Source organism: Antrostomus carolinensis, unplaced genomic scaffold, assembly GCF_000700745.2.
Source record: "Antrostomus carolinensis isolate BGI_N321 unplaced genomic scaffold, ASM70074v2 scaffold1296, whole genome shotgun sequence".
In the NCBI taxonomy this organism is placed as follows: Eukaryota; Metazoa; Chordata; class Aves; order Caprimulgiformes; family Caprimulgidae; genus Antrostomus; species Antrostomus carolinensis.
The window spans coordinates 50,374-72,844 of NW_010320953.1; the positions used below are offsets into that span (position 1 = coordinate 50,374).

The 22,471-nt window shown below is 43.8% G+C and overlaps 2 protein-coding genes across 2 annotated transcripts in view; one reads left to right on the plus strand and one right to left on the minus strand.

Moving 5' to 3' along the window:
• The window catches only part of POLQ (DNA polymerase theta), a 50,953-nt gene extending 47,468 nt beyond the window's left edge, over window positions 1–3,485 (plus strand). Inside the window, exon 29 of the mRNA XM_029085378.1 lies at window positions 3,372–3,485. Coding sequence (XP_028941211.1) covers window positions 3,372–3,485 — 114 coding nt within the window. The remainder of the gene's footprint in view (window positions 1–3,371) is intronic.
• Window positions 3,486–12,220: 8,735 nt separating this feature from the next.
• The window catches only part of LOC104526301 (syntaxin-binding protein 5-like), a gene marked incomplete at its 5' end in the record, with an annotated part of 23,719 nt that continues 13,468 nt past the window's right edge, over window positions 12,221–22,471 (minus strand). The window contains 6 exons of the mRNA XM_029085379.1: window positions 12,221–12,649; window positions 13,683–13,903; window positions 14,266–14,377; window positions 16,764–16,929; window positions 17,892–18,252; window positions 19,213–19,452. Coding sequence (XP_028941212.1) covers window positions 12,608–12,649; window positions 13,683–13,903; window positions 14,266–14,377; window positions 16,764–16,929; window positions 17,892–18,252; window positions 19,213–19,452 — 1,142 coding nt within the window. The remainder of the gene's footprint in view (window positions 12,650–13,682; window positions 13,904–14,265; window positions 14,378–16,763; window positions 16,930–17,891; window positions 18,253–19,212; window positions 19,453–22,471) is intronic.

The following is a 22,471-nucleotide window of genomic DNA, read 5'->3' on the forward strand; positions in this document are numbered from 1 at the left end:
TGTCCCTGCTGATGGCAGGGGGGTTGGAACTAGATGAGCTTTAAGGTCCCTTCTAACCCAAACCATTCTGTGATTCTGTGTTTCCTCATTCCCTACGTATCTGTGTTTCTGGAAGGAGTGCTGTGGTGCTGGTTAGCAGCATGGCAGCTATGAGAAGTGTGCTGTGTGGACTTCAGGTGCCTTTCCTGTGTGTGTATCTCCATGTGTGCTCTCCCACCATGTAGCAAATCGTGCGCCTGGACGTAGCGGTGTCTGAGCGACAGCTTCAGTAGCAAGTGTTTTAGCCATTGTTGGCAGCTCAGTGGTTTCCCAAGTCCAGAGCACAAACGCAGGCAGGCTGTTCTAGAGATGAAAAAGCTCCTAATTTTCTTTCTGTAGAAAACTGAAATCCCCTGAGTATAGGCTGTTACGTCTGTAGCTACTCACTCCAAGTTATCACAGTGTTCCCAGAAGAAATGGGGCCAAGTGAGTGGATTTGCTTATTATTTATTGTATTACATTTTTTCATTAACAACCTCAACTTCAAGGGATATTATTACCAGCTTTTCTAACTGCCTCCAGATTTATTTCTGACCATAGATTTTTCTGGGCAGTCACTTAAAACAGCATATGTACACAAGGCATGTTTCCTAGACTCAGATTTGCCTTGTGTGTGCCAGATTTTATTGTTTTTCAAGGATTTCTGACTAGCCAAGACAACAGGGTACTTCTTATCCCTTTGATTAATTGCTTTTAGGGACAGAAAAGATTTTTTTTTTGTGTGTGATAATAGTGCCTTCTGTCCTTTCAGATGTACCATTTGAATTATCCTGTAGTAGAAAGGTCTGTGTCAGAAAGGATCTCATGAAGTCTCTCCCTCTTTAGCCCCCACTCAAAGTAGGGCCTGAATTAATTAGTCCTTTTGAACTCCAATATGCCTGTTAGTAAAAAAGAGCTGAGCATTTCTTTCTTTCTGTATTGATGAGATTTTTTCATCTTGCTGGGACTAAAACTTGATTATACTGTAAATAATTTATTTCTTGGCTGCAACAGCAATTTTTATTCAGACAAGTTAGTTTGGTCATGTGCTTGATGCTGGCTCTTGCTTATTTTCAGCTTCTAAAGTTCACAAAATAAAACTTAAAATATCTTTCCATATAGCTAGGAATTTGTGTTCCAGTCAGAATATCCTTAGAAATGGTTTGTTAGAGAAACAATGCTTGTGATCATTCTGTTTTCATTTGCAGGCTCTCAGTGAGCTAGCTTGCTTCTTTTGAAAGACCACATTGGACTAATACCTGTTTTTTCTTGTGCTAAAGGTGTGAAATGCCTGGGGCATCAGGGCTTTCCTAAGTCTGTGCAGAATGTCAAAGTGAAAGTAGGGAGCTTTCAGAGCTCATCACAGTAGCAAGACTGATAATATTGCTGAAGATGGTAGGAGGAGGCATGACCTGTTGAGCTGACCGTGGCAACATGAATTTAGGTTGGAACACAAAGGTATAGAATAGATTAGAAATCAAAGGCTAGATGCCTTTAAACAGCTTGTTTGTTCCCAGCATCATTGCATTTATGTTTTTAAGATGGCCAGTATTCTTCCATGCATGTTTTAGCTGACTGTTGAGAACCCTGGAGATGGTGCTGTTTGCTTTAATGTACAGGAAATTCAGAGCCCAAAGCCCCCCAGGTCAGGGTGTTGCTGCAGGGCTGCATCTCATCCCATCAGCTTTCCCAGGAATCTCACACATTTTTTGGTTTGTCCCCTGCAGCTGCCATCCCTTGTTCTGGGTGCAGCAGCCTTAATTTGGGTTTCCTCACCGTGTGCTGGACCTGTGACCATTCTCAGAGAATCTCCCTCTGTACAGTTGACATTTCTTTTGAAATACCGAGCCCCAAATTTGATCAAGGCTTCAGTGATTTGAATAGAGTAGAAAATTGATCTACATATCACAAGCAACATTGTCTATGTTCCAGAATTGCTTTTCCTTTCTTTCTCACAAGGGTGTACCTTGCTTAAGCCCTATTCAGTTTTTAATCTCTGATAACCCCATTTTTTTCCTGCTCAGGCAGTTATTTTTCATCCTGTTTTTGAAGAGTAGATTATTTCTATCCTGCCTCTCTGTCCTGCTTCTTTCTACTCTGTACTCATCTGTGCTGAATTACATCCTATTTCAAAGCATTTTTCTAGGTTATCAAGATCATTTTGAAATGTGTCTAAGGGTGTAGGGTTTTGGAAGACAAATCTCCCCCTAGTTCTTAATGCTGTTGTAAACTCTTGTGCTTTGATCTCCTCAAATCCCCCCCTCCATTCTCCAGTAAAAACTGTGGATTTCTACTGTGGGCACCTGTTGGGGAATTAGGAAAATGTGTGGAAGCGTCAGAAAGCTTGAATAGTTCCCATACTGACACAGTGGCCTCTAGCTGGGATGAGGAACCACAATAATTTCAAAGCCTCTTTTCATTCTGCTGTGGAAAGGTTCAGGAGGTGGGTGTGGATTGAAAAATTCATTCATAGAATCATAGAATGGTTAGGATTGGAAGGGGCCTTAAAGATCACCTAGTTCCAACCCCCCTGCCATCAGCAGGGACACCTTCCACTAGACCAGGTTGCTCAAAGCCTCATCCAACCTGGCCTTGAGCACTTCCAGGGAGGGGGCATCTACAACTCCCAGGACTAGCAGGACTCTGTGTGGGTCTTGGGGTAACAAAGAGAGTCCTTTTATCCAGGGCAGGTATTTAGAGCCAGGAAAAGAATCCAGTCTCTTACAATCCAAAAAGTCACAAGCAAAAATATCTTTTGGTCCCCTAACTGAAATGAGAGTCATCTTAGAAAGACCTTTGGAGGGCAGCAAATGTTGGAGTTACCTCAACAAAATGGGCCAGGACAAACCCAGGTGGTATTTCTAGCACCTGCATGGAATGTCATCCGCTTTCCCAGAGGTTTGTAGTTTGTGTTTCACAGGGTGCCTCTTGTGCTGAGGCAACAAGGAGGAATGCTGTTCTTCTCTGGTGTGTTTGGTTTGTCTCTTGCTGGTGGTATGTTGAGGTTTTCAGAACAGACTCTGAAGCACTTAGAATTACGCAGCTGGGTGAAAGAGGAGACTCTGCAGGACTCTCAGGTGTTTAAAGGAAACAATCTTGCTGCTTTTGTGAATAGTCTTAAAACAGTGCGGAACCAGTCACAGCTCTGCTGCATAAAATGTTACTGGCTTTACACAGTTTCTCCATTCATAAACCCTAATCAGAATTAAAATGTTTACTTGCATTCCCATCGGTGGTAAGTTGGTACAAATCAACACAGGAGAGGACTCCAGATGTCTGGCCACCCCAGGTACTGACAGAAGAACAGAGCATGGAAGTTATGCGTACGTCTGATGTCTTACCTGTTCTTGTAGGTCGCTCAGATTGTCAAGCACGAGATGGAAAATGCCATCAAACTCTCAGTAAAACTGAATGTTAAAGTGAAAGTTGGACCTAGTTGGGGAGACCTGCAGGACCTGGAGCTCTGACGTCAAATGCCCCTTTCTCACCTGTGGTGAGGCAGAAGGCACCACGGACTGGGCAGGGCAAGGGCCTGCGACAGACAGACCTACGTGATCCTCCTGGGTTGTTTCTGCAGACGTGATTGCAAGCTGCCTTCTGAAACACGTGGTGGAAGCTGGTATGAATTCACCAGCCAAACCCTTCAAAGGTCAGACAGTGCAGTGAAGCTTCTTTTCAGAACTGTTTAATTATTAATTGCTAAAAGCATATTATTTAAACTAAATCTGTTAAAATATGGTTGACTTTGTAATTTAAAACAAAAACTCCAAAGCCTAATGAATTTATTACATATGAAATAAGATGGATTATTTTATTAAAACAAAGCACAAAGTTACTTTGGCAGTTCTTGTGTGTAATTGTGTCTGGGACAAAAAAAAGTAAGTAGTTGTGTTTGCATTTAGTGTTGACTTCTACAGGCCTCTGCTAGGATCACGCTGTCCTGAATTCTGCTGCTGATATTCAGGTGCTGAAATGGCTTTACAGCTGGCTGCATTTTTCCACTGAGTGGCTGTGCCGCGTCCACAGTGAGTGGAACCGGTGCTTGGTTGGCCTCCAACTTTTAGGAAAGCATTTTGGTGACTGACTGTCGTAATTCATCCTACTGCTACCCCTTTTTAAAGAATGAAACTCAATTTATTGGTTACAAATTTAACAGCAATTCATATTTTTGTGAAGAAAAATATGCAAACTGGCCTTGATAGGGTGGTTGTTTGGACTCCCTTACAGTTAACACAAAATCACCAGCAAAACCATTCCTTTTTAAAGAATGAAACTCAATTTATTGGTTACAAATTTAACAGCAATTCATATTTTTGTGAAGAAAAATATCTCAGTCTGGCCAGCTGCAGTGACAGCCTTGCTGGTGTTTGAGCTCTGGTGCGTTAGAAACATGTCGCTGAACGATGGTGGGTGACCTGTGGTTCTTCATTCAGAGACCCATCTCCTAGGGGAGCCTCATTCCCTGCCTGTTGGTAGCTTCGCTAAAAACTGCTCAGATTTTACCCGTGCTTTGCCCTGTGATCAGGAAGGAAGTTTCTCTGGGAGTTTGGGCTGGTCCTGAGACTGACTGGGGTCAGCTGTTGGGATCGGATACTTCGAAAGAGGGGACAAGGAAGGAGCTTGCAGGGAATTAAACTGCCACTCTTTGGCATTACTCTCCTCACTAATACTCTGGTCTGGCTAAACTCTACATCACATGGTTTTGTTTCCCTTCCAGGTGGTTGTAATAGTTATACAAGTTCAGCTGTTGTTGTTAACTTCAGACAATGCCTGTCCCTGAATTCTGTTATTTTCATTGTGTGACCCTTGTATGTTACAAGAAAGGGAGGACAGGTGCCTCCTGTCTTCTTCTTTATGCCTCTAATAATTTTATCAGGTCTGTCTTCTGCAGTTCCTCCCTAATGTAAGCAATCTCTATCTTTCCATTGTTGCCTCCTGTGAGAAATTTTCAAGCCCCTAATTATTCTTTCATTCCTGAACTGCTGCCACATCCTTTTTAAGAAGTGTACTTTTGAAGTTGCCTTTATGGCCTTATCTGAGAGGATGCATACTTGGTTTTCAACAGCCTGATAGCGTGCTTGAGCTTGTTCACTTCAAATGCGGCGCTTTTGGTATGGCCCCATTATCCTGACATCAGAAGTACCTGAGGTACCAAGGTTTCAAGAACATGGTGAGTTTTAAAAGATGTTAACGGGATCTGCGTACAAAAGGCTGCATCCTGGACTCTGATCCACCGCCTGCCTGTTGTGCAGCAACACAGACACGGGGTGTCGAGTCAAAGCCCCAGGTGAGGATGCCTTGACTGCCCTTCTCAGCACCGACTTGGCCTTCTTTCCTGCTTTGTCTTTCACTTTACATCGAGATTTTTTTGTTTCCTTCCTGCACGCTCTGCGCTGTGGTTTCCTACCACATCTGTCACCTGAGGGCTGAGCTCTTTATCCACAGCACTTGGTTGATAGACAGTTGTTTCTTTTCTTAGCTTATGAAAGCTTTTGTTATGAGCAGGTCTGAGCCTCGGCACCCTGGTGTCTGCCCATTTGTGTGCTCTGCCTCTGAAGATGCTGGGTTGGACTCATTATCAATTCACGTGGCCTAATGATTTCCTGTCCCCGGGTGTCACACGGTGACACACCTGTGCTGTATTTCAGGCCTCACCGAAGCTGCTGTAATTTGAGTTGCTTGTTCTTTGGCACAGGACAGTGTTTCCCTCCTGCATACTGTCCTTAGGCTCTCAGAAGGATGGGTCTTGCGCGGATTTCCTAACAAGCTCTCTAGACAGGAGTCCTGCTAATCGATAAGGGGATTGACGCAGAACTAAACTTATTTTGCTAAACAAACTCAGTGAGTTCATTTTAATTAAGCAGTAATTTGGAGCAAATGAGAAGACAAAAGGTGGCCACTGCTCTGTGAGTGAGGCAGCTGCGGCGTTTGAGTCATGATATTAGAACTGGCTCTGAGCTGTTGCCTGATTGCAGCTATTTACATTCCTTTATTTTGATTAGACTTTAACTCTTAGTGAGAGTAAGCATGGGAAGCAGAAGAGGTTGTTGGTCAGGGAGGCAGAGGCACTGCTTGGAACTGTGCAGAAGAGGTCACCGGCTGTTTTCTGAAGTTGGTAGAAGGAGGTTGGCTGCTCGCATTGCTTATTTATTTTTTCCTTGGGGCCCCTCTTCCCCCCCCGCCTCTGATGGGCTGAGGCCTGTGTTTAGTTGGGAACTGGGCTTTTTTCTAGATCAGGACCCAGTAACCGGAGTGCATGCTACTCCCTATCTTCTTGTAGACAGGATGGATGCACCTGATTGTGTTCCTCAGCTGATTTGTGTGTCTCTCTTTGCAGTCCACTCCTGCCTCCTGTTAGTCAGCACTGCACAGCACGTGCAGGAACACACGTGGTCTGGCAGCCCGAGAAGAAGACGGAGGAACGCTGCGGGAGGGGCAGGAGTGCTGTTTGTTAGGGCAGCCGTGTCGCTCGGTGTACACAGAACTGGTGCTGCAGCCTAGTCCTGCCTCGTGCCCTGCGCTGCCCTTGCCTGGCTGCTGCACCAGGAGGTGGGCATCTGTCTGCCAAAAGAGATTGGGTTGGTATCCAGGCCTGACAAATAGCTGTGGCCATCAGGAACACCTTGCCTTCACATCACATGAACCTGTGTGACCCAGCTCCTCACAGGGAGAGCCCATCCCCTTTGGCTGCTGAGCAGCCCTGTTCTGTTCAGTTCATATCAGCTTTCATGTCAAAATAACTCAAATGGTGATTCAGCCTGCTCGCCTGCTGCTGGTCTGCGCAGAACTTCCCCGGCCTTGGTAGCAGGAACTCCTGCCACTGGTGGTTTGATACAGCTACTTGACCCTTTTCCTCACGCGCAGCCCACAGGCTTGTTTTGCCTTCGGTCTTTCTGCTGTAGCTTTCCTCCTGTCCCTGCCTACTGGAAGCGCTCTGCATGCTTTCTTGTAGCTGGGCAGTGGCAGGAGAGAGGCAGGTGACAAATAATGACACTCATAATCTGATCTGGTTTGGTCCTTTTGCCTTTCTCCTGTGCTATTCACATTCCATCAAGAAGAAAGTTGTAGAGTTTTTCCTGCTGTTTTTTCCTATAAATCTATAGCTGAAAATAGGGAGCTGGAAGCTCAGGAGCTTTGGCTGATGTTTTTGAGCCTCTCCTGGCAGAGCAACTCAGTCATGTTGTTGGTAAGTGCCCTCAAATGCGCTCGCTTCTGCCCTTCTGAGGTTTCAGCTTGTAGGTGACTGTTCTAACCTGATGCAGAGGTGACGTGAAGGGTGCTCGCAGCTGGCTGAGAAGCCCAGGTACAAAGCTGATATTCCTGGGGGCTCGTATTGCGATGATGAGTGCTGTGTGAGCTCCCTGCAGTAAAGCAGAGGAACATTAGCTGGGGTCCAGGTTTTGTCCCTGTGTGGGCTGCTGGAGGGAGGGAGGTGGCCGTCCCCACCCTAGCAACACTCATGGTTCCATTTTCCATATCCCTGCGTGAATGGGTAGCATAAACTCCATCCAAAGGCTTTACGTAAACCATGCACCTTTGAAATACTGTAAAGAATCTGTGAACAGAGGTTGAAAAAAGAGATCTACACCAACTAATATCAATTCTTTCCTTTATTTTCTTTCCCTCTTTTTTTTTTTTTTTTTTTTTTGGTTGTTACTGGGGCCTCGAAACAGCCCCAGTTAAGATGCCTTCGTTTTCCTGTTGTGAGGCTGATTTAGGATACCTGTAGAAACAGGACACGGTTAGCGCAGGAGTGTGTGGTTCACCCCAGATTAGCCTTCGTTCTGAGATACAGGTAATGGCTCCTTAACAAACCCCACGCATATTCTGTCCATGTTTCCTTGACACTGAATCTGAATATTGGTTGCTATTTAAAAAAGTACAATGTTTGATTTGTTGGTTTAATCACAAAACAAAACACATGAATGGAAACACTCATTACGTGACTATTGCTTATACACCTAAGATGATGAGTTGACTGCAAATGGCCACACGTAGTTCCTTAATGAGAGAGAGTGTGTTCTTACTAAGACCATACCAAGGCAAAAAAAACACCCCCATTGAAGGCTGAAATATACTGTGCTTGAATTCACCTTTAGGTTATGGAACAGGATGTATGGAGGGGCAGGGTATTTAAGGGGTGTAATTAACAGAAATCTGGCTTTTTGCCTGTGTTGTAATACACAGAGTTTATAAATGGAAGAGTCCGGAGGTTGCGCACAGAGCTGAGCTGCAGTGTTTTCTTTACTTCTTAAACTGTACTGAAAAAAAATAGTTTTGTGTGCATATCTTCTTTACAATGCACATGTTGTGGTGTGAAAGGGCTTCTGTAAAAGGATATGTAAACTGTTGTAGGGAATTTCTGTATGTGATAATTTTATACCATATGTGTAGTAAATAGAGTATTTCTGTTAAATATTTGTGTAAGAAGCTATATTCTAGTAATATAGGGAATGGCTAATTGATGGATGTAGTTGAAATGTGGAACTGTAAAAAAAAAAAATAATTAGAAAACAGGTCATTATACAAAACAAAACCTGGTTCTCAAATTGTCCTTTATCTTGTCTTTTAATTCAAGATTTTTAAGCTTAAGTTAAAACTCTAGGAATGAATTTTTTTTTTCTTCTTAAATAAAATAGCTTGTAGTTCACTGAAGACTTGCCAACTCTGAAAACATATAAATAATCTAATGTATTTTCTCTGTATCCTCTGTCTATCTGCAGGTCTATATGTAAGATTAAACACATCTGGTCACACCCAGAGGGATGTGTGTGCTGTTGGAAGTTCTGCCTGTCTGGTTTTGGATGTGGTTGTGATAGAGAGCTCCTGTAAACAAGAACGTGAGGGAACAGGGTATCCAAATGAACAAAAAGCGTTTTAAACTTTTTCCAGCCAATCTGGTCTGCAGTGACTGGGGATTGTGATGTTGCAGATACCTCTGAGTTTTAAGATTTTGCTTGAGGTGGTGCTGTCTTAGTGGGAAAGGTGAAAGCACGTGATTTCAACATCCAGTGACAACTCGTGTCCTCAGTTTTCTTACAGCCAGTCAGGTCAGATGCTGTGCTGGTTGCTCAGAACGCTGCATCTTTATTCCTTTCACTAACAGCCTTTAGTAGCGTTCCGGTCAGGCCTTTCAGAAATCCCACACTCCCCCTCATTTCACAATAAATCAACCAGGCAAGAGTTTTTCCTCCCTCATTGAAGGTTTTAAGTGAAGGTTTGTTTTGTTTTGTTTTGTTTTTCCACATACATGGTAAATCTTGATAGAAAGCATTTAACAGTGTGCACTAACAAACTTATACAACATATACATTACATATATATATTTATATATATAGAATGTTCTATATACAAACATATACAACTTTTTAGATCTCTACAGACTACAAGAAAATTGATAATTATAGTCACAAGTGGTGAACTTAACAGAAATAGTAATTTATAACTGTCTGGAAATATGTAAAATATGTAAGAGTGGAAAGCAAGATGCAGCTGTGACCTGATGGGGAGTATTAGAGAAAAGTTGCTTGAAAGTTTAGTATTAAAAACTGTGAGTTTGAGGAATGCTAGATTCTCATTGCTGCATAAAAATGCAAATGGAAATCTACTGGCAGGTTTGGGTTTTTTTTGTTTTGTTGTTTTTTTTTTTTTTCCCCTGGTGTTAAACTAGAGAGTGTTGGCAGCCAGAGTCAGCCAGGCAATTGTGTAAATGACTTGTTGAAGAAGCTTTCCTCTCCGGGCGTGCTGTAGTGATTAGCAATTAAAAGTTGCTCTTAAATTTTTACACATGATTCTTAAACAAGTGTGTGGGCTCTAGCTCCAGCCTGAAGACATTTCCACTGCAATCAAGGTAACGGGGATCTTTTCATTATTAGCCACCCACGTGAGGGACAGCCACCAACTTACACAGAACTGGTAGTGTCCTTGTCATGGAAGTGACCCAACTGCTGCCTGAGCACCATGCGCTCCCACTCGCTCAGGCTGTGTTCTTAAAAGTGGGCTGCATGACACCAGTTTGTAGTGGAAACTGGCCCAGTAGCCTGCGGGTGTACCAGTGCCAGGCTGGAACTGGTAATGGCCTTTACATCTGCACTGGCTCAGTGCAGAAGTAAGCATAGAGCTGGGTATAGACGCTGGTGGGGCAGCCTTGGCATTGTGTTAACAACGACTCCTCAGCTTCTCTGTAAAAGCAGAGAAGGTGGAAGGAATCAAGTCGATAAAGGTGGCTGGAGGGTTTGAATGCTGCCCCAAATAGTTGTGTTGCCCAGAGGCTGGTGGTTTTGGAGCACAGGCCAGAGCCCAGGCAGAGTGAGTGTACATTTAAAGAGAAGGCAGAATTGCCATCATGTTGGCCTCATTTATTTCTCATTCTAGATGCCTGGTTACAGTGGTGCTTCTTCACACATGCAAATGGCCAGTGCTGTGACCTGTGAGTTCCCCAGCCCAGTTCCTACTGCCATCAGAGTGGTGAGTTTGCTGTTTCCTCAAACACAGACACGCACACACAGAGCCATCCTCTGGGCTCACAGACAACTTCACTTCCTTAACTCTGAGCAGAAACCTAGGCACTGCTTGGGCTTTGACCTTTTTCCCAACAATTTTTTACAATTCTCACAATTACAGAGCAGGTGCTCCTGTGACAGGGACGAACTTGTTGCGTCTCATTCACAGTTGAGCTAGACCTGTCAGGGCCATAATTTCGATTTTGCCCACAGAGAAACATAAAAAAACCTGTAAAGCCTGAAATTTTTGTTGTGCTACAATCTGAATTTCAAACTTAACACCTCAAATCTGTTCCAACCCCTTAACTTGTGCAGCTGGACAGATACTGAAGCCAGACTTCTGTACTGTACAATTTCCTGGGCTCCATTTTATTGTAAGAAAAGGAAGGATATGGGAAAGGCATCTTTGAGAGAGATCATCTGAACACTAGGACGATAGAAACACCAGTGAAGTTAAGGTGGGTGGAGAGGGATGGTGCCTGTCTGCATCAGTGTCCATCAGGACTCCTTGAAGGGACATTGGATGTCACTGTTCTTGTACAGAAATTTTTAAAATGCTGCTTTTCCACCTTTTCCTCACTTTCCTTTTCAAACTTGAACCTATGTCCAGGCACAAGAAAACAAGCCTTCAGTGCCTTGTTTCCAAGCCAGTCTTGGAAAAATATCTAACTTAACAGTTGACCTGTGTAGCAGTGAGGCTCTTGTAGGCTACCGTGGCTGCAGCACACTCATGGACTAGGAATCTATTCACATAGAGAGGTAATAGATTCTACTTACTGTTCCCATCTGTAGCTGCAGGTTGGAGAGTTTTCTGCAGAGTTCACTGTAGAAACCAAACAGGCCGCTTTGAAGCAGAAGCAAATTACTTTCAGCAGCGTGAGCAGAAAATCAGTTGCCACTCACCCATGGTGTCATTTTATGTATGTGCCAATTCAGCATCATATGTGGACAATTGTTTTTTGTGCTCCTCCTCAGCCCACCATTTAGTGTTGGTGCTGTGATCTCTCTCCCCCAGCTTTCAGGGAGTTACTGTGCAGTTTCCTGAGCATCATTTCAACTGCATCACTGCTCTGCAAGCTGCTAAGCAGCTTCCGTGAGCAGAACTTGACAGGACTCTCCAACTTGTAGCCCTGCAGTTTCCCATCTTGCCTTTCCTAACCTGAAGAAGTGATTTCCTAAGCTGGTTTTCTATTCCTGCTAGTGAGAAATAAGGCAACCAAGTGATACAGACACCATGGGGATGAAAGATGCTGTAGCCCCCTTCAAGGACAACTGAGATGAATCTAGAGCACATTTTTAAAACTACTGGGAAGGATGACATGTCATGTGCTCTGAATTGCAAATAAACCATCTATGCTTGTGTTTCAATGACATTTCAGATAGTGCCTGTCTAGCTACTTTAAAAAATCTGTAAATTTTGGGCACAGGATTTTGAAGTTAGTTATTTTCTGGTAGGAGTTAGAGCACTGATTTCAAGCAAGGTTTTTCAAGGGAAGTAAATAGCAGATAAGAAAATGCAGCTCAACTCATTTTTATGTTGAGAACTGTAGCAAACATGCTTGAAATGTACTGGCTTTTTGTAATGTCACTTTTAAAAAATAAAGATTTTTGCCATTTAAGTATTTTTTTTGCTCAGGATAGAAATAAATCCCATTTTTCTTCGGTCACAACATGCTTTCTTTTTATCTTTTTTTTTTTTCTAAGATGTCAATTAGTCATGCAAAATTTTATAAGTGCATTAACATTCGAGTTTGTACAGAATATTTTTAACCAGATGCACTCCCCACAGTTCATACCTACAGCTTCTGAAAAACTACATGCCACAGTGATGGTTGAGTTCCTTTTGGAAAAAAAACTGGCTGCTGCATGAGCCAGCTGTTGGAGTAAGACCCACATGATTCTCGCTTCCATCTCACGGTCTGTAGAATTTCTCCTTGCCTCCCACTGTGATGAATCCAATAATAGTAGCAGGAAAACATCTTCTAGGAGAAAAAACTGTCTCTGGCCAGTGACTGGTAGATTTGGGAATGAATGTTGCTTCCCTGAACAGTGTTCTTAATAAAGCCACAAGAAGCTTCTTTGAAAGTCTAAAACTGGTACCACTTTTTATCCTTGTATTTCAGCATTACCTACAGAAATGGGAAACAAACAGATATAGGAGGTGTCACCATTAACTATCAGAAGCTTTGTGAGTAAAAAAGGAAGAGCAATGCAGTACTTTACTAACAGTGGCATCAGGTCTTGAGTCCACTGAGATCTTGTATTTAATTTCATAATTGCTATGTTAAAAAAAAAAAAAGTTACCTGTTATTGCTGTTCATTAAAAGATTTTTCCTGAGGAGTTTGGGCTACTTTTCTTCTGCAAAAGGTACAGAGGTATTGGAATAACCAGGAACTTGCTTTTTATTCCTATAGAAAGCAGCTTATCTATGGAGCACGGTAGATATGTCCTGGATATATAAGCTTTTTGCATTTCAGTGCATATTTTTTTCTGCATATTTTTGCCTCACACTTACAAAAGCAAATAAAAATTTCAATGTCTTGTTCAGGAAGTGATGCATTTTAAATGAAAAACATGCATTTTTGGGAAGTATTCTTTAATGTTTTTTTTATCTTCACAGTAAATCACTTTAGTTGATTCCCAGCTTTAACAGCGTGGGATGGAAGAGCTTTCCATTTCCAGCTCTGAGCACGGAAGCTGTCTATTCCAGGCAAGCCCTCTTCCACATAACTGTACTCCAGTGTTGTACTACAACTGTTCTCCTTTCCTGTAAGATCTGTAAAGGTTCCTATATACACATCCACGTACCTGTTTTCTGCCCTGCTGCACAGATGTGCTGCACTTAATGGCTTAAAAAAACCCCATCATAGTGAGGTAGTGCAAAAGGTGAGAGATGAGAAGTGCCACGTTCTGAAGTCGGAGGCTACCCCTGGATGCTCATTTATGAAAACATGAAAGGAAGAGGTGTGCAAGGAAGTTACTTTTCAGCACACTCATTGTTTTGGAGCAGGTAAACTGGTGTGTCAGGTAATGTGAGTGCACCTAAACTGACATGATGGGGTGAAGGGGGAGAACCCTACTGGACTTTTCCAAAGGGAAGCAAAGGCTCAGCTGCAGGGTTGGTGGTTCCTAGTTGTGGGTGTGTGGTGCCAGGCCCCTACCTCGTGTGCATGTTTGGAAAACGCCTCTGCACTGGCCATCATGCTCGCAGTCCTTTCATCCAGCTCTCCCAGTTTCTGTCCTCTCTCATCAAGGGCAATGCGTGCACGAGTCAAGTCCCCAATGACTCCTCCTGCGGCTCCTCTCACGCCTTCAATTCCACCTGCTCCAGGGATGTGCTGGGCAAGACTGCGAGAGGCTTTTCCTGCTGTGGCCTCACCAACTGCAAAGGAGACATGGACAGACAGACAGGAATGAGTTCCTGGCTGTGGTGCTGTCAGTGCTTCTTGTCCTCGAACTGCAGCCTCGCGGCGATGGAGCCATTTGATCTGCAGATGGCACATGTGGAAGACTTTGCTCTGTGCACCAGTACAGCTACAGTGCAGTTGCTCAAAAGAAGCTGCCAAGGTGAAGGACTCGTGGCAAAGCAACTGAGGACCCTCCCCTTCCTTCACTATGTCATCTTTATTTTTTTCATCAATGATCTGAGTCTTGTGTACCACTCCATTCCTAGATGACAAGGGCCAGGGATCTCATGAATTAATTTCTGCCAAAACCCCCCGCCCCTCCCAATAAATTACTTACAAAGCTCCTCTCTGTCAAAGGCCTGTCCACTTCCTCCAAAAAGTCCTTTGAGAAAGCCTCTATTTTGGGCTTCTGGTGTTTCCACAGGAGTAAACAAATCCCCAAGCATGTCCTAGCAAAGTCAGACAAAAGTCCAGTGAGGTGAAAGCAGTTCTGGGTGTTTTCTTTATTTGCATTAATGAACCACATGCATTGGAGCTCATCAACTAGTTTGAAAAGAGCCTGGTGTGTGAACACTATTGAGTACGTAACATTTGTGTTTCACAACAGGCAAATACTTGGGCTAACTAGATTCACTCCTGCTTTCAAAGGGACTTGGTTTGTCACTGCCCAGTTCCACAGGAAAAAAATAAAAATTATAAGCAAGCCAGAGTGAAAATACCAGTGATAAGGATCACATTTTGCTTAGAAACAGCAGCAACAACCCTATAATTGAATAAACAATTTGTTGTGAATTAGGTGTTTTGCTTTAGTGACTCTCCAGGCAAGCAGGGCCTGTTTACCCAAGTTCAGTGCTTGCTAGCAGTTCAGGGGCTTTGGTGGCTTATTATAAAAGCCCCTCACCTTCCATACAACCTCCCCACTGTGTATTTTGGCAGTGCCATCAGTAATGCCAAATAAGCATGTCTGAAGATGCTGACATGGTGCCAGATCTTGGAGCAGTCAACCCCAACAAATCTCTGGCTCGGATTTATTTGCAGCAGTACGAGGGAAAGTGGGCTCTCCAGAATGAAAGCGATAAAGCGTGCAGAGCTGTCAGTGTTGGAAACCAGTGAGGCTGGGCGATGAGAACAGTTGCTGCCCTGTTGCTCAGCTCTGTGTTTGCCCCTGAAAAGGCAGATACAGCCATTGTGCTGCACAAAGCGCTCGGCTCCTGGGAGCTGAGTGCGAGGACAGTGCAGTGACTCACTGCTCCTCTGCAGAGGCACCTGCTCTGGGGAGAAAAACTACTGCAGCCCTTTGAGCCCAAGTGGAGGCTTGTTTTCCTCGGTAGCAGATGATACCAGGTCATCTGCTTTGTGTACTTTGTGTACACATATGACAACTGTGCAAGGCTTTCACTGGCCTCTTCGCTTATGAGCCAAGATATCAGCAGCCACAGTCCAGCAGTACGGAGGAGCCAGGGCTGTGGTTCCCTTTGGCTGGTTGGTGTATGATGCTATTAACGTTAATTTAAAAAAAATAAATTAAAAAGTCTAGCTTCTGTCAGCCTCTCACTATTTGTCCATCTTCTAAGATACGTTGATCAAACCTTTTGATAATTTTAAAATTGGTTCCCTGCAAAATAATCTCCGATGTGCAAAAATTGTGCTCAGTGCTCGTTCCTCACAGTGCTTTTTCAGTCTCGAGGCAGACGGTGCTGGGATGCGAGTTGAGCAGCTCAGCACATGTAATTCCCTCGGGCATAATGAGTGCAGGCAGGACCATTTCTTTTATATTTCTATCCCAGCTCACTGCTAATTATATAACCTAGAAGAACTTATTACCCCTCTTTTTTTCCTCTTTTATTACTCACTTTTCTCCCTGTAACCTCTCACAATTCCTCCTTTTCAGTAAATGACGTTTTAATTTGCATTTTCATTGTAAAAAGAAACCAACCCAAATCTAATGCTGTAAAGACCTTCTGCTCAAAATAAATTATTTTAATTAGCCAATTTCTATAGCTACTGTATTTTAAGGTACAAATTCCTCATGTGGAAGAAGGGGAGTACCAATTATTGGAGTAAAAACAATAGTAAATAATTTAAAAATATATTAAAACAGAATATATTTTTTCATACTAACCACACTGGTTTATCTCATGCTCCCTTCTGTCTGCTGAAAGCTGGAGGTATTAAGATATTTTGAGTTAAAAAATGATAATATGGGAAGGATATATTCACTGAGGCAGTTGCTGCGTGGTTGGACACATGCTGGTACCAACTGCTGTAGCTGCTATCCATTTGCAGCTTCCCCTTCGTTCCCTTCAGTCATTTTTAACAGTTGGTCTCCCACAGGGTAGGGCTGTGAGAGAAGCAGGCTGAGAAGAGTCCCATTTGGGCACAAACCTGACTGTGCAGAGCCAGCAGAGATCGCAGTGACATGTGGGCAGGCTGGAGGAAGGTGACAGTCTCATGAAAAAGTCCAAAGAGTGACAGACAGGGCTGCTGACCGCTCTCTGCTGCTTTGGCATCATTCAGCCAGGACGAGTGGAGAGGAACTCATCTGGCCTGCTCCCGCAGCACAGCCTTCACTTCAACCACTAAAAATTACTAAAATATCTTTTTTCCCCCCACTACCATTGATGTTTGCTATTTGACAACAACTTCCAGCCTCTGGTAATTCCACTATTACTTATTTAATCATTTAAATCTTTTGCCTTTTGAAACCACAGACTGGTGCGACATGTTCTTTCGAGCAATCTAGCAGTAAACACGTAGCAATTTACACCCGACAAGTCAGGCCACTGGCCCTTCCCCACAAACACAAAGGCACCAAAGGGAGGGTTTGAGCCCTACCTGCAGATTGTCACACATCTCTTGGCTGTACGTCAGGCGCTGGATCTCTGTGGGAGAGCTGAGATACAAAGCTTGCCCCTCGTTAGTGAAACAGAAGGTCCGCGCTATCCTCATGTCCGTCACAGGTAAATAATTGATGTCGAGCAGAGGGCGAAGGCTGGGCAAGCTGAAGAGAAGTTGATACCGTGGTTACTCACCAGTTACCACACATGGTACACCTGCTCTATGGCTGCATTTTAAACCAACATTTAAGTTTATGCTTTTATTAACTGGAAGAGTTAAAGTGCAGCTCTAAGCTGCAAAATTCTGCCATAAACATGCTGCCTTCCCGTCACACTTGGTTTCCTTGCATGGAGAACTTTCAGCTGCCTTGCCTCAATGACCCTTAGGCTTCTGCTACTGCCTAGATGTGGGATGTGTATGAGGCTTGTGCCACAAGGCTGGGCCACTTGCAGGGTGAGCAGGGTGAGCCCTGCCCCCAGTTATTGCATGGGCATCTGCAGAAACTGGGATGGCAGGGCCCTGTTTGCACCCTGCTGACAAAGGCTCCAGCATCACCTTTGCTGTTCTCCAGCTTCTCCTGGTTTGCCATTTTGGATGGCTATTTCCAAAATATAAACGGCTTGTGGCCGAAGCAATGGGGTGCAGCAAGCTGGGGGCATGGCTACAGGGCTACTGCCCAGTCAGCTCACTGGTGGAGGTGGCAAGGAAGGGAAACCAGGTGATCTGAGCAGAAAATCTTCTGAAACAACAAGAGTGGGACTTTGTACTTCACGCTGGACAAACAGTACCCCCTTTCTCTGCCTCAGTTTTTCTATACTCCTCTATACCTGACTTACTATAACTTATCAATCACAATTATCAGGGTTTTCTTCCATGACAGTTAAAACAGCCATCAGTTGTCGTGGGCGGGGGATTACTATGAGATAACGCAGTTTGCTTTGCTGTGCTCCTGCCTTAACTCCCCATGTGGAGCCAGGCCAAGGAACAGGTATAGCAGTGGGCAAGGCAGGGCCTGAAATGCACCCACGCAGAGCATCAGGCGCTCTGGAGCAAACACAAGTGGAACGTGACGGCGCTGTGCCGCCTCTCTGCTTAGTTTTGCCACGAGAGTAGTTAGATAAGTACCTCAGTGTCATGATGTGCCCATTGGCACAAAAGCACGCCAGACAGACGCTGTTACAGAGGGTGACCACATCTGCTCGCAATAAAAAGGACGTTTCGGTGATGTTGTGGACATAAAGACACGTTTGGGAAGGCAATGAGAAGACTTTGGCTTGTTTTTCTGAGCAAATGACTGCAAATTGATGATCACCCATATCCTGGGAGGAGGAAGGGGAATGCATGACAAGTTTCCTTTTCCTTGTTTTTTCACCGTCGTCAGCACCGTGCAGGTCCCTCCATACTTCATACGGTGGATGTGTCAACGTCCCCATGCAGTCCAAGCACGCAAAGGTCAGCACAGCTCCTTTCAGTGTCAGAACTGTGCCTGCAAAATATAATTTCCTCTCACTGACACTGGCACCACAATTAAACTGGTCATCAGCACTGTGAATGTGTGCAGCACAGCTGATACTCAGCTTTTGCAAACAGAGTAAATGCGTTAATCTAGTTAAGGTGACAAGTCTTGCTTGCTCAGTTCTTCCTGACCACACAAGGTGAACAAACTGGCTCCCAGTACTGAAAAGGTCTCAGGCAAATCTGTATCAAATAATCTATATAACATATGCTATTGAATACCATAAAGACAGGTTGTTGTCTTTATTATTATTTGTATATTACATTATTGTTAGTATATTACATTATACTAGTAGGATATTTATTCCCCACCAGTAAAATTGCTCTTCTGGTGACCTTCCAGCATTGTTTTTCTAAACAAGCTGGGGGTGGGAAACCTCTATTCCTGTGCAATATCTGATTTTGTCATTATTTTACTTTAAAGATACTAAGTGCATATTGCCTCTCCTCAGACCTGACCTCTCTCAGCTCTCTGTTCTCTCTGCTACACCATCTGTCACTCACTCAGCCAAGGATCTCTCCTGGTACATCAACCTGCCAACGTTTTTGTTTCCTTTCCTGAACTCCCTTCTGCTTCTCTGCAGCTTTCTGATAGTAAAGACAGCCAAACTGTTCACAGCATCCCAGATAGGACTGCATCAGAGCTGTACACAGGACTGTAATTTCATGATATGAAGGACCGCTGTTAATTTCCCTGTCCTCACAAGCAACGTGTAACTTTGCCCATGACACAGGGTAATCTTTGGAGCTAACACAACCAAACTGTCTTAGTTCATGAAGCTGCGGGTCTCTCATGAGCATCTTTGTTTACTTATGTGCCCTTTATGTAGTGAGTGACTGTTGCTTCATACACGTATTGAGAAATTTCTACCCAAAATTCCCCCTGTTGTACCAAGCCGGATAATAAACAGGAAAAAAGTTGCACTCTTACCACTCGGCGACACCATGACTGGCTCTGACTGCCGTAAATCGTCACTAGCAGGCAGATTCAGGGAGAGGATTAAGACCATACCAAGGCCCGTTCCAACCCAGAGACACGGGGAAACAGCAGAGTCATTCTTTCGGGCAAAGGACTCCATGAAGTACAGAGCAGTAATTGCCTCCTTTGAGTCTCTGTCGATACTGGACACGCTGGAGCTTCGGGAACGGCTGAAGGAGTTTTCCCTATTTTCTGTATAAATAAATACAAGCCAAGAGGCATAAGTTGGCAATCCTAGAACAGGCACAAGCCTGCAACAAATGCAAACTCCCTGCAGAGTACAGAAAATACAGAGTTCTTGTAACGTGAGCAAACATTCTGATACCAGCACGATACCAGCTTGCTGCCAGGGTATAAATAAGTGTGGAAAATGCTGTCAGACCTCATCAGTTAGATCTGCATTAGAAATAGCTGCTTATTATGGAGATTAGCATAGACTAATTAGAATTTACAACACCCTGAGCTCAAAGGACTTGTTCTAAATAGCATGAAATAATTTTAGACCCATATGTTACCAATGCATTTAAAATTAATCCATGTATCTCATCACTGCAGGACATGCAGGGAGACACCATTACCAACTTCAGAGCATGTGTCCTTTGCTCTGCTCTTGTTTCTATCGCTAGGACATTCTAGCACTGCACTCGCAGCCATCGTTTATTGTCAAGCTATTAATAACTGCTCTCTGGGGAAAAGACAGCCATTGCTAAACTGATCCCAGCATCCAAAACGTCTCAGGGTACAAAGCAACTCTGACTTTCCAGGGAGCCAAGGGAGAAACCTGTTCCGCACCCTTGGCAACAACTGCATCATGAGCCAGCACGGACTGGTTCATCTTTCTGCCTAAGCTTCTGCAGGCAACAGTGAAAGCCAGCTGGAGACAGAGCCGTATTGTCCTCGCTGCAAATACACAGGTACAAAGACACTCGGAGTTTTTCAGAGAGACATAACAACTGCTGTAGGACCAAGGATCTCTGCGTTGCTTTGCCTAGCGCCAGGCAGCAACCACAAAGCTGTGAAGGGAGCTCCTGGCATTAGCAGGAACTGTCGGTGGCAACGCGTTGGAGGCTATAAAGCACAATGAGGCTAAAAAGTTAATGAAGGTTAAAGGAGCCAGAGGGAAGAAGAGAGTAGGGCTGGCTGCTAGCACAGTTTTTGCAAAACGATTTGTGCCAGCACTGCTGTCTACCAACCTGTCGTCAAAAACAGGGCTAGACCATTGGAAACCTCCCTTGCTCTTCTGCAACAGTAACAACTAGAGGATGAGAAATATTTGAAGCTATTGGACCTGAGATAAAAAGCTCACTTCTGAACCTATCATTATGAAGTAGATCTGTGTCTGGTACGCACTTATCCTTTCTCATAGTTCAGAAGACAGAGCTGTCTCTTCAGAGCCAGTGGAAATGTCTAAAAAGAGGAATACTTTATACCGTGCTTGAAGAGTAAAATTAGAAAAGGACTTTCTCATGTACTCCAACTTAAAACTGGGCTAAGCCTCATACTCATATTGTGTACGTGGTTCCTGCCCTCCACCAGAAGCAGCAGTTTCACTGGTGAATCTCTCCCTCAGACAATGTATTGCAGCATCATATTCTCCTACCCAGATGACTCTGTCAACTGCTGAAATCATCCTCTTCACAGCAGCTACCTGGGAAACACTGGAGAGGATCATGGCAAAGCGCTAATGGACCCACACCAAGCGTTACTACATGTGCTACCTTGAAAGCTGGCACACAGGGATGGGGGCAGATTCTCCTTGGGCCAGTTTTCACTGGCCAATCCTTGGCCAAGATTTCACACTTGGGCCAGTTTCTGCTCTTTGAGGGCATCCGTAACTTGTCAAACAGGAGCTCCACAGGACAGTCATCCCTGGCACTCAGTCACACTCTCATGGAAGAGAAACTTACATCCACTTGAACTTCCATGCACTGCCCTCACCCCATTTCAACTTCGTGTAGGCGCTGTTGTAGCTCTCTAGTTCTGGGTCAGCCGTGCTAAATATATCTGCAGAAAACTGGGATTGTTTATTCATGTGCAAACACAGCTTCTAATACCTTGCAAATCAGTGTCTCCCATAACCCCAAGCACTTTGTACTTCTGCAGTGGACTGGTTGGCCCAGCTCCTTTCTAAGCACAGTGACAGCTGCCAGGTAAAGAAGGGTAAGACAGTAATTTCAAGGCAGAGATCATCAGGGTTCCATGTATATATATATTTTTTTTTTTTTTAACTCCCCCCCCCCCCCCCCAATGGTACCTAATTAAAAAAAAAAAAAGTTATTATGTAATTCATTTTCTCTTTAACAGGTGTATTAATATCACAGTCACATAAAATTCAAATATGGTGGTGCTGAAACTGAGAAAGATGTTGAAAGGACAAATGCAGTTAGTGTAGGCGACATACACGGAACTTAAAATATATGATGTGCCATTTGCATGTGTCACCAAGCTTTCTCCCTCCCTAAATTAACAAGAAATGTTCCTCACTCCTGTGCAGTACAGTTAACTAATACATCTTCACAGAACTGACACCAACAGATATAATCTTTGGGACACTTTGGGGAACATACTGTGCCATTTTCTATTAAATACATTACTCAAACTGAAATTCTAAAGACCAGCATGACATATGTCAAAATCTGACATATCTGAACAGCAAACCAAAACCTGTGAAAGGCTACAATCACTGTGTGACTTATTGGCTAGCTCTAAAGCAAGGCACAAATCTCTCCTCTTTCTAGATTTCAGGATAAAATTTAATTTAGGCCTGTTCCCTGGAACTACTTTCTCAGAGAGATTATACCTCAATTTCTCTATTTAGAGACCATTCCACTGTATCCTAGAGAAACATAAAAGCACTTTCTTTAGGAAATTTTAAAAACTTGCCATATCTTTTCCTAGCATGATCACTATGTTTTAAAATTATGTCCCACCCACTAACAGTTGACCTGTATGAACACTGCCAATCTGTAGTAATCCTCAACCCAACTCCCACATTCTGGGTTTTCTCTTATATGTTCCTTTTCTTGCCCTGCATGATGGGTGCAGCAAGAACGTCAGCTACAACACCTCTCTGCCTGAGCCTGAGCCAGGACCACTTCCAGGTACTCCTTGTAACCTAGGTCAAACAAAGTTTGTTTGGACTCCTTGCTTCAGCAAGGGAACAGGATGTTCGTATGTGAAAGGCAGATACTTTTCTGCTCCTCAATTCTCT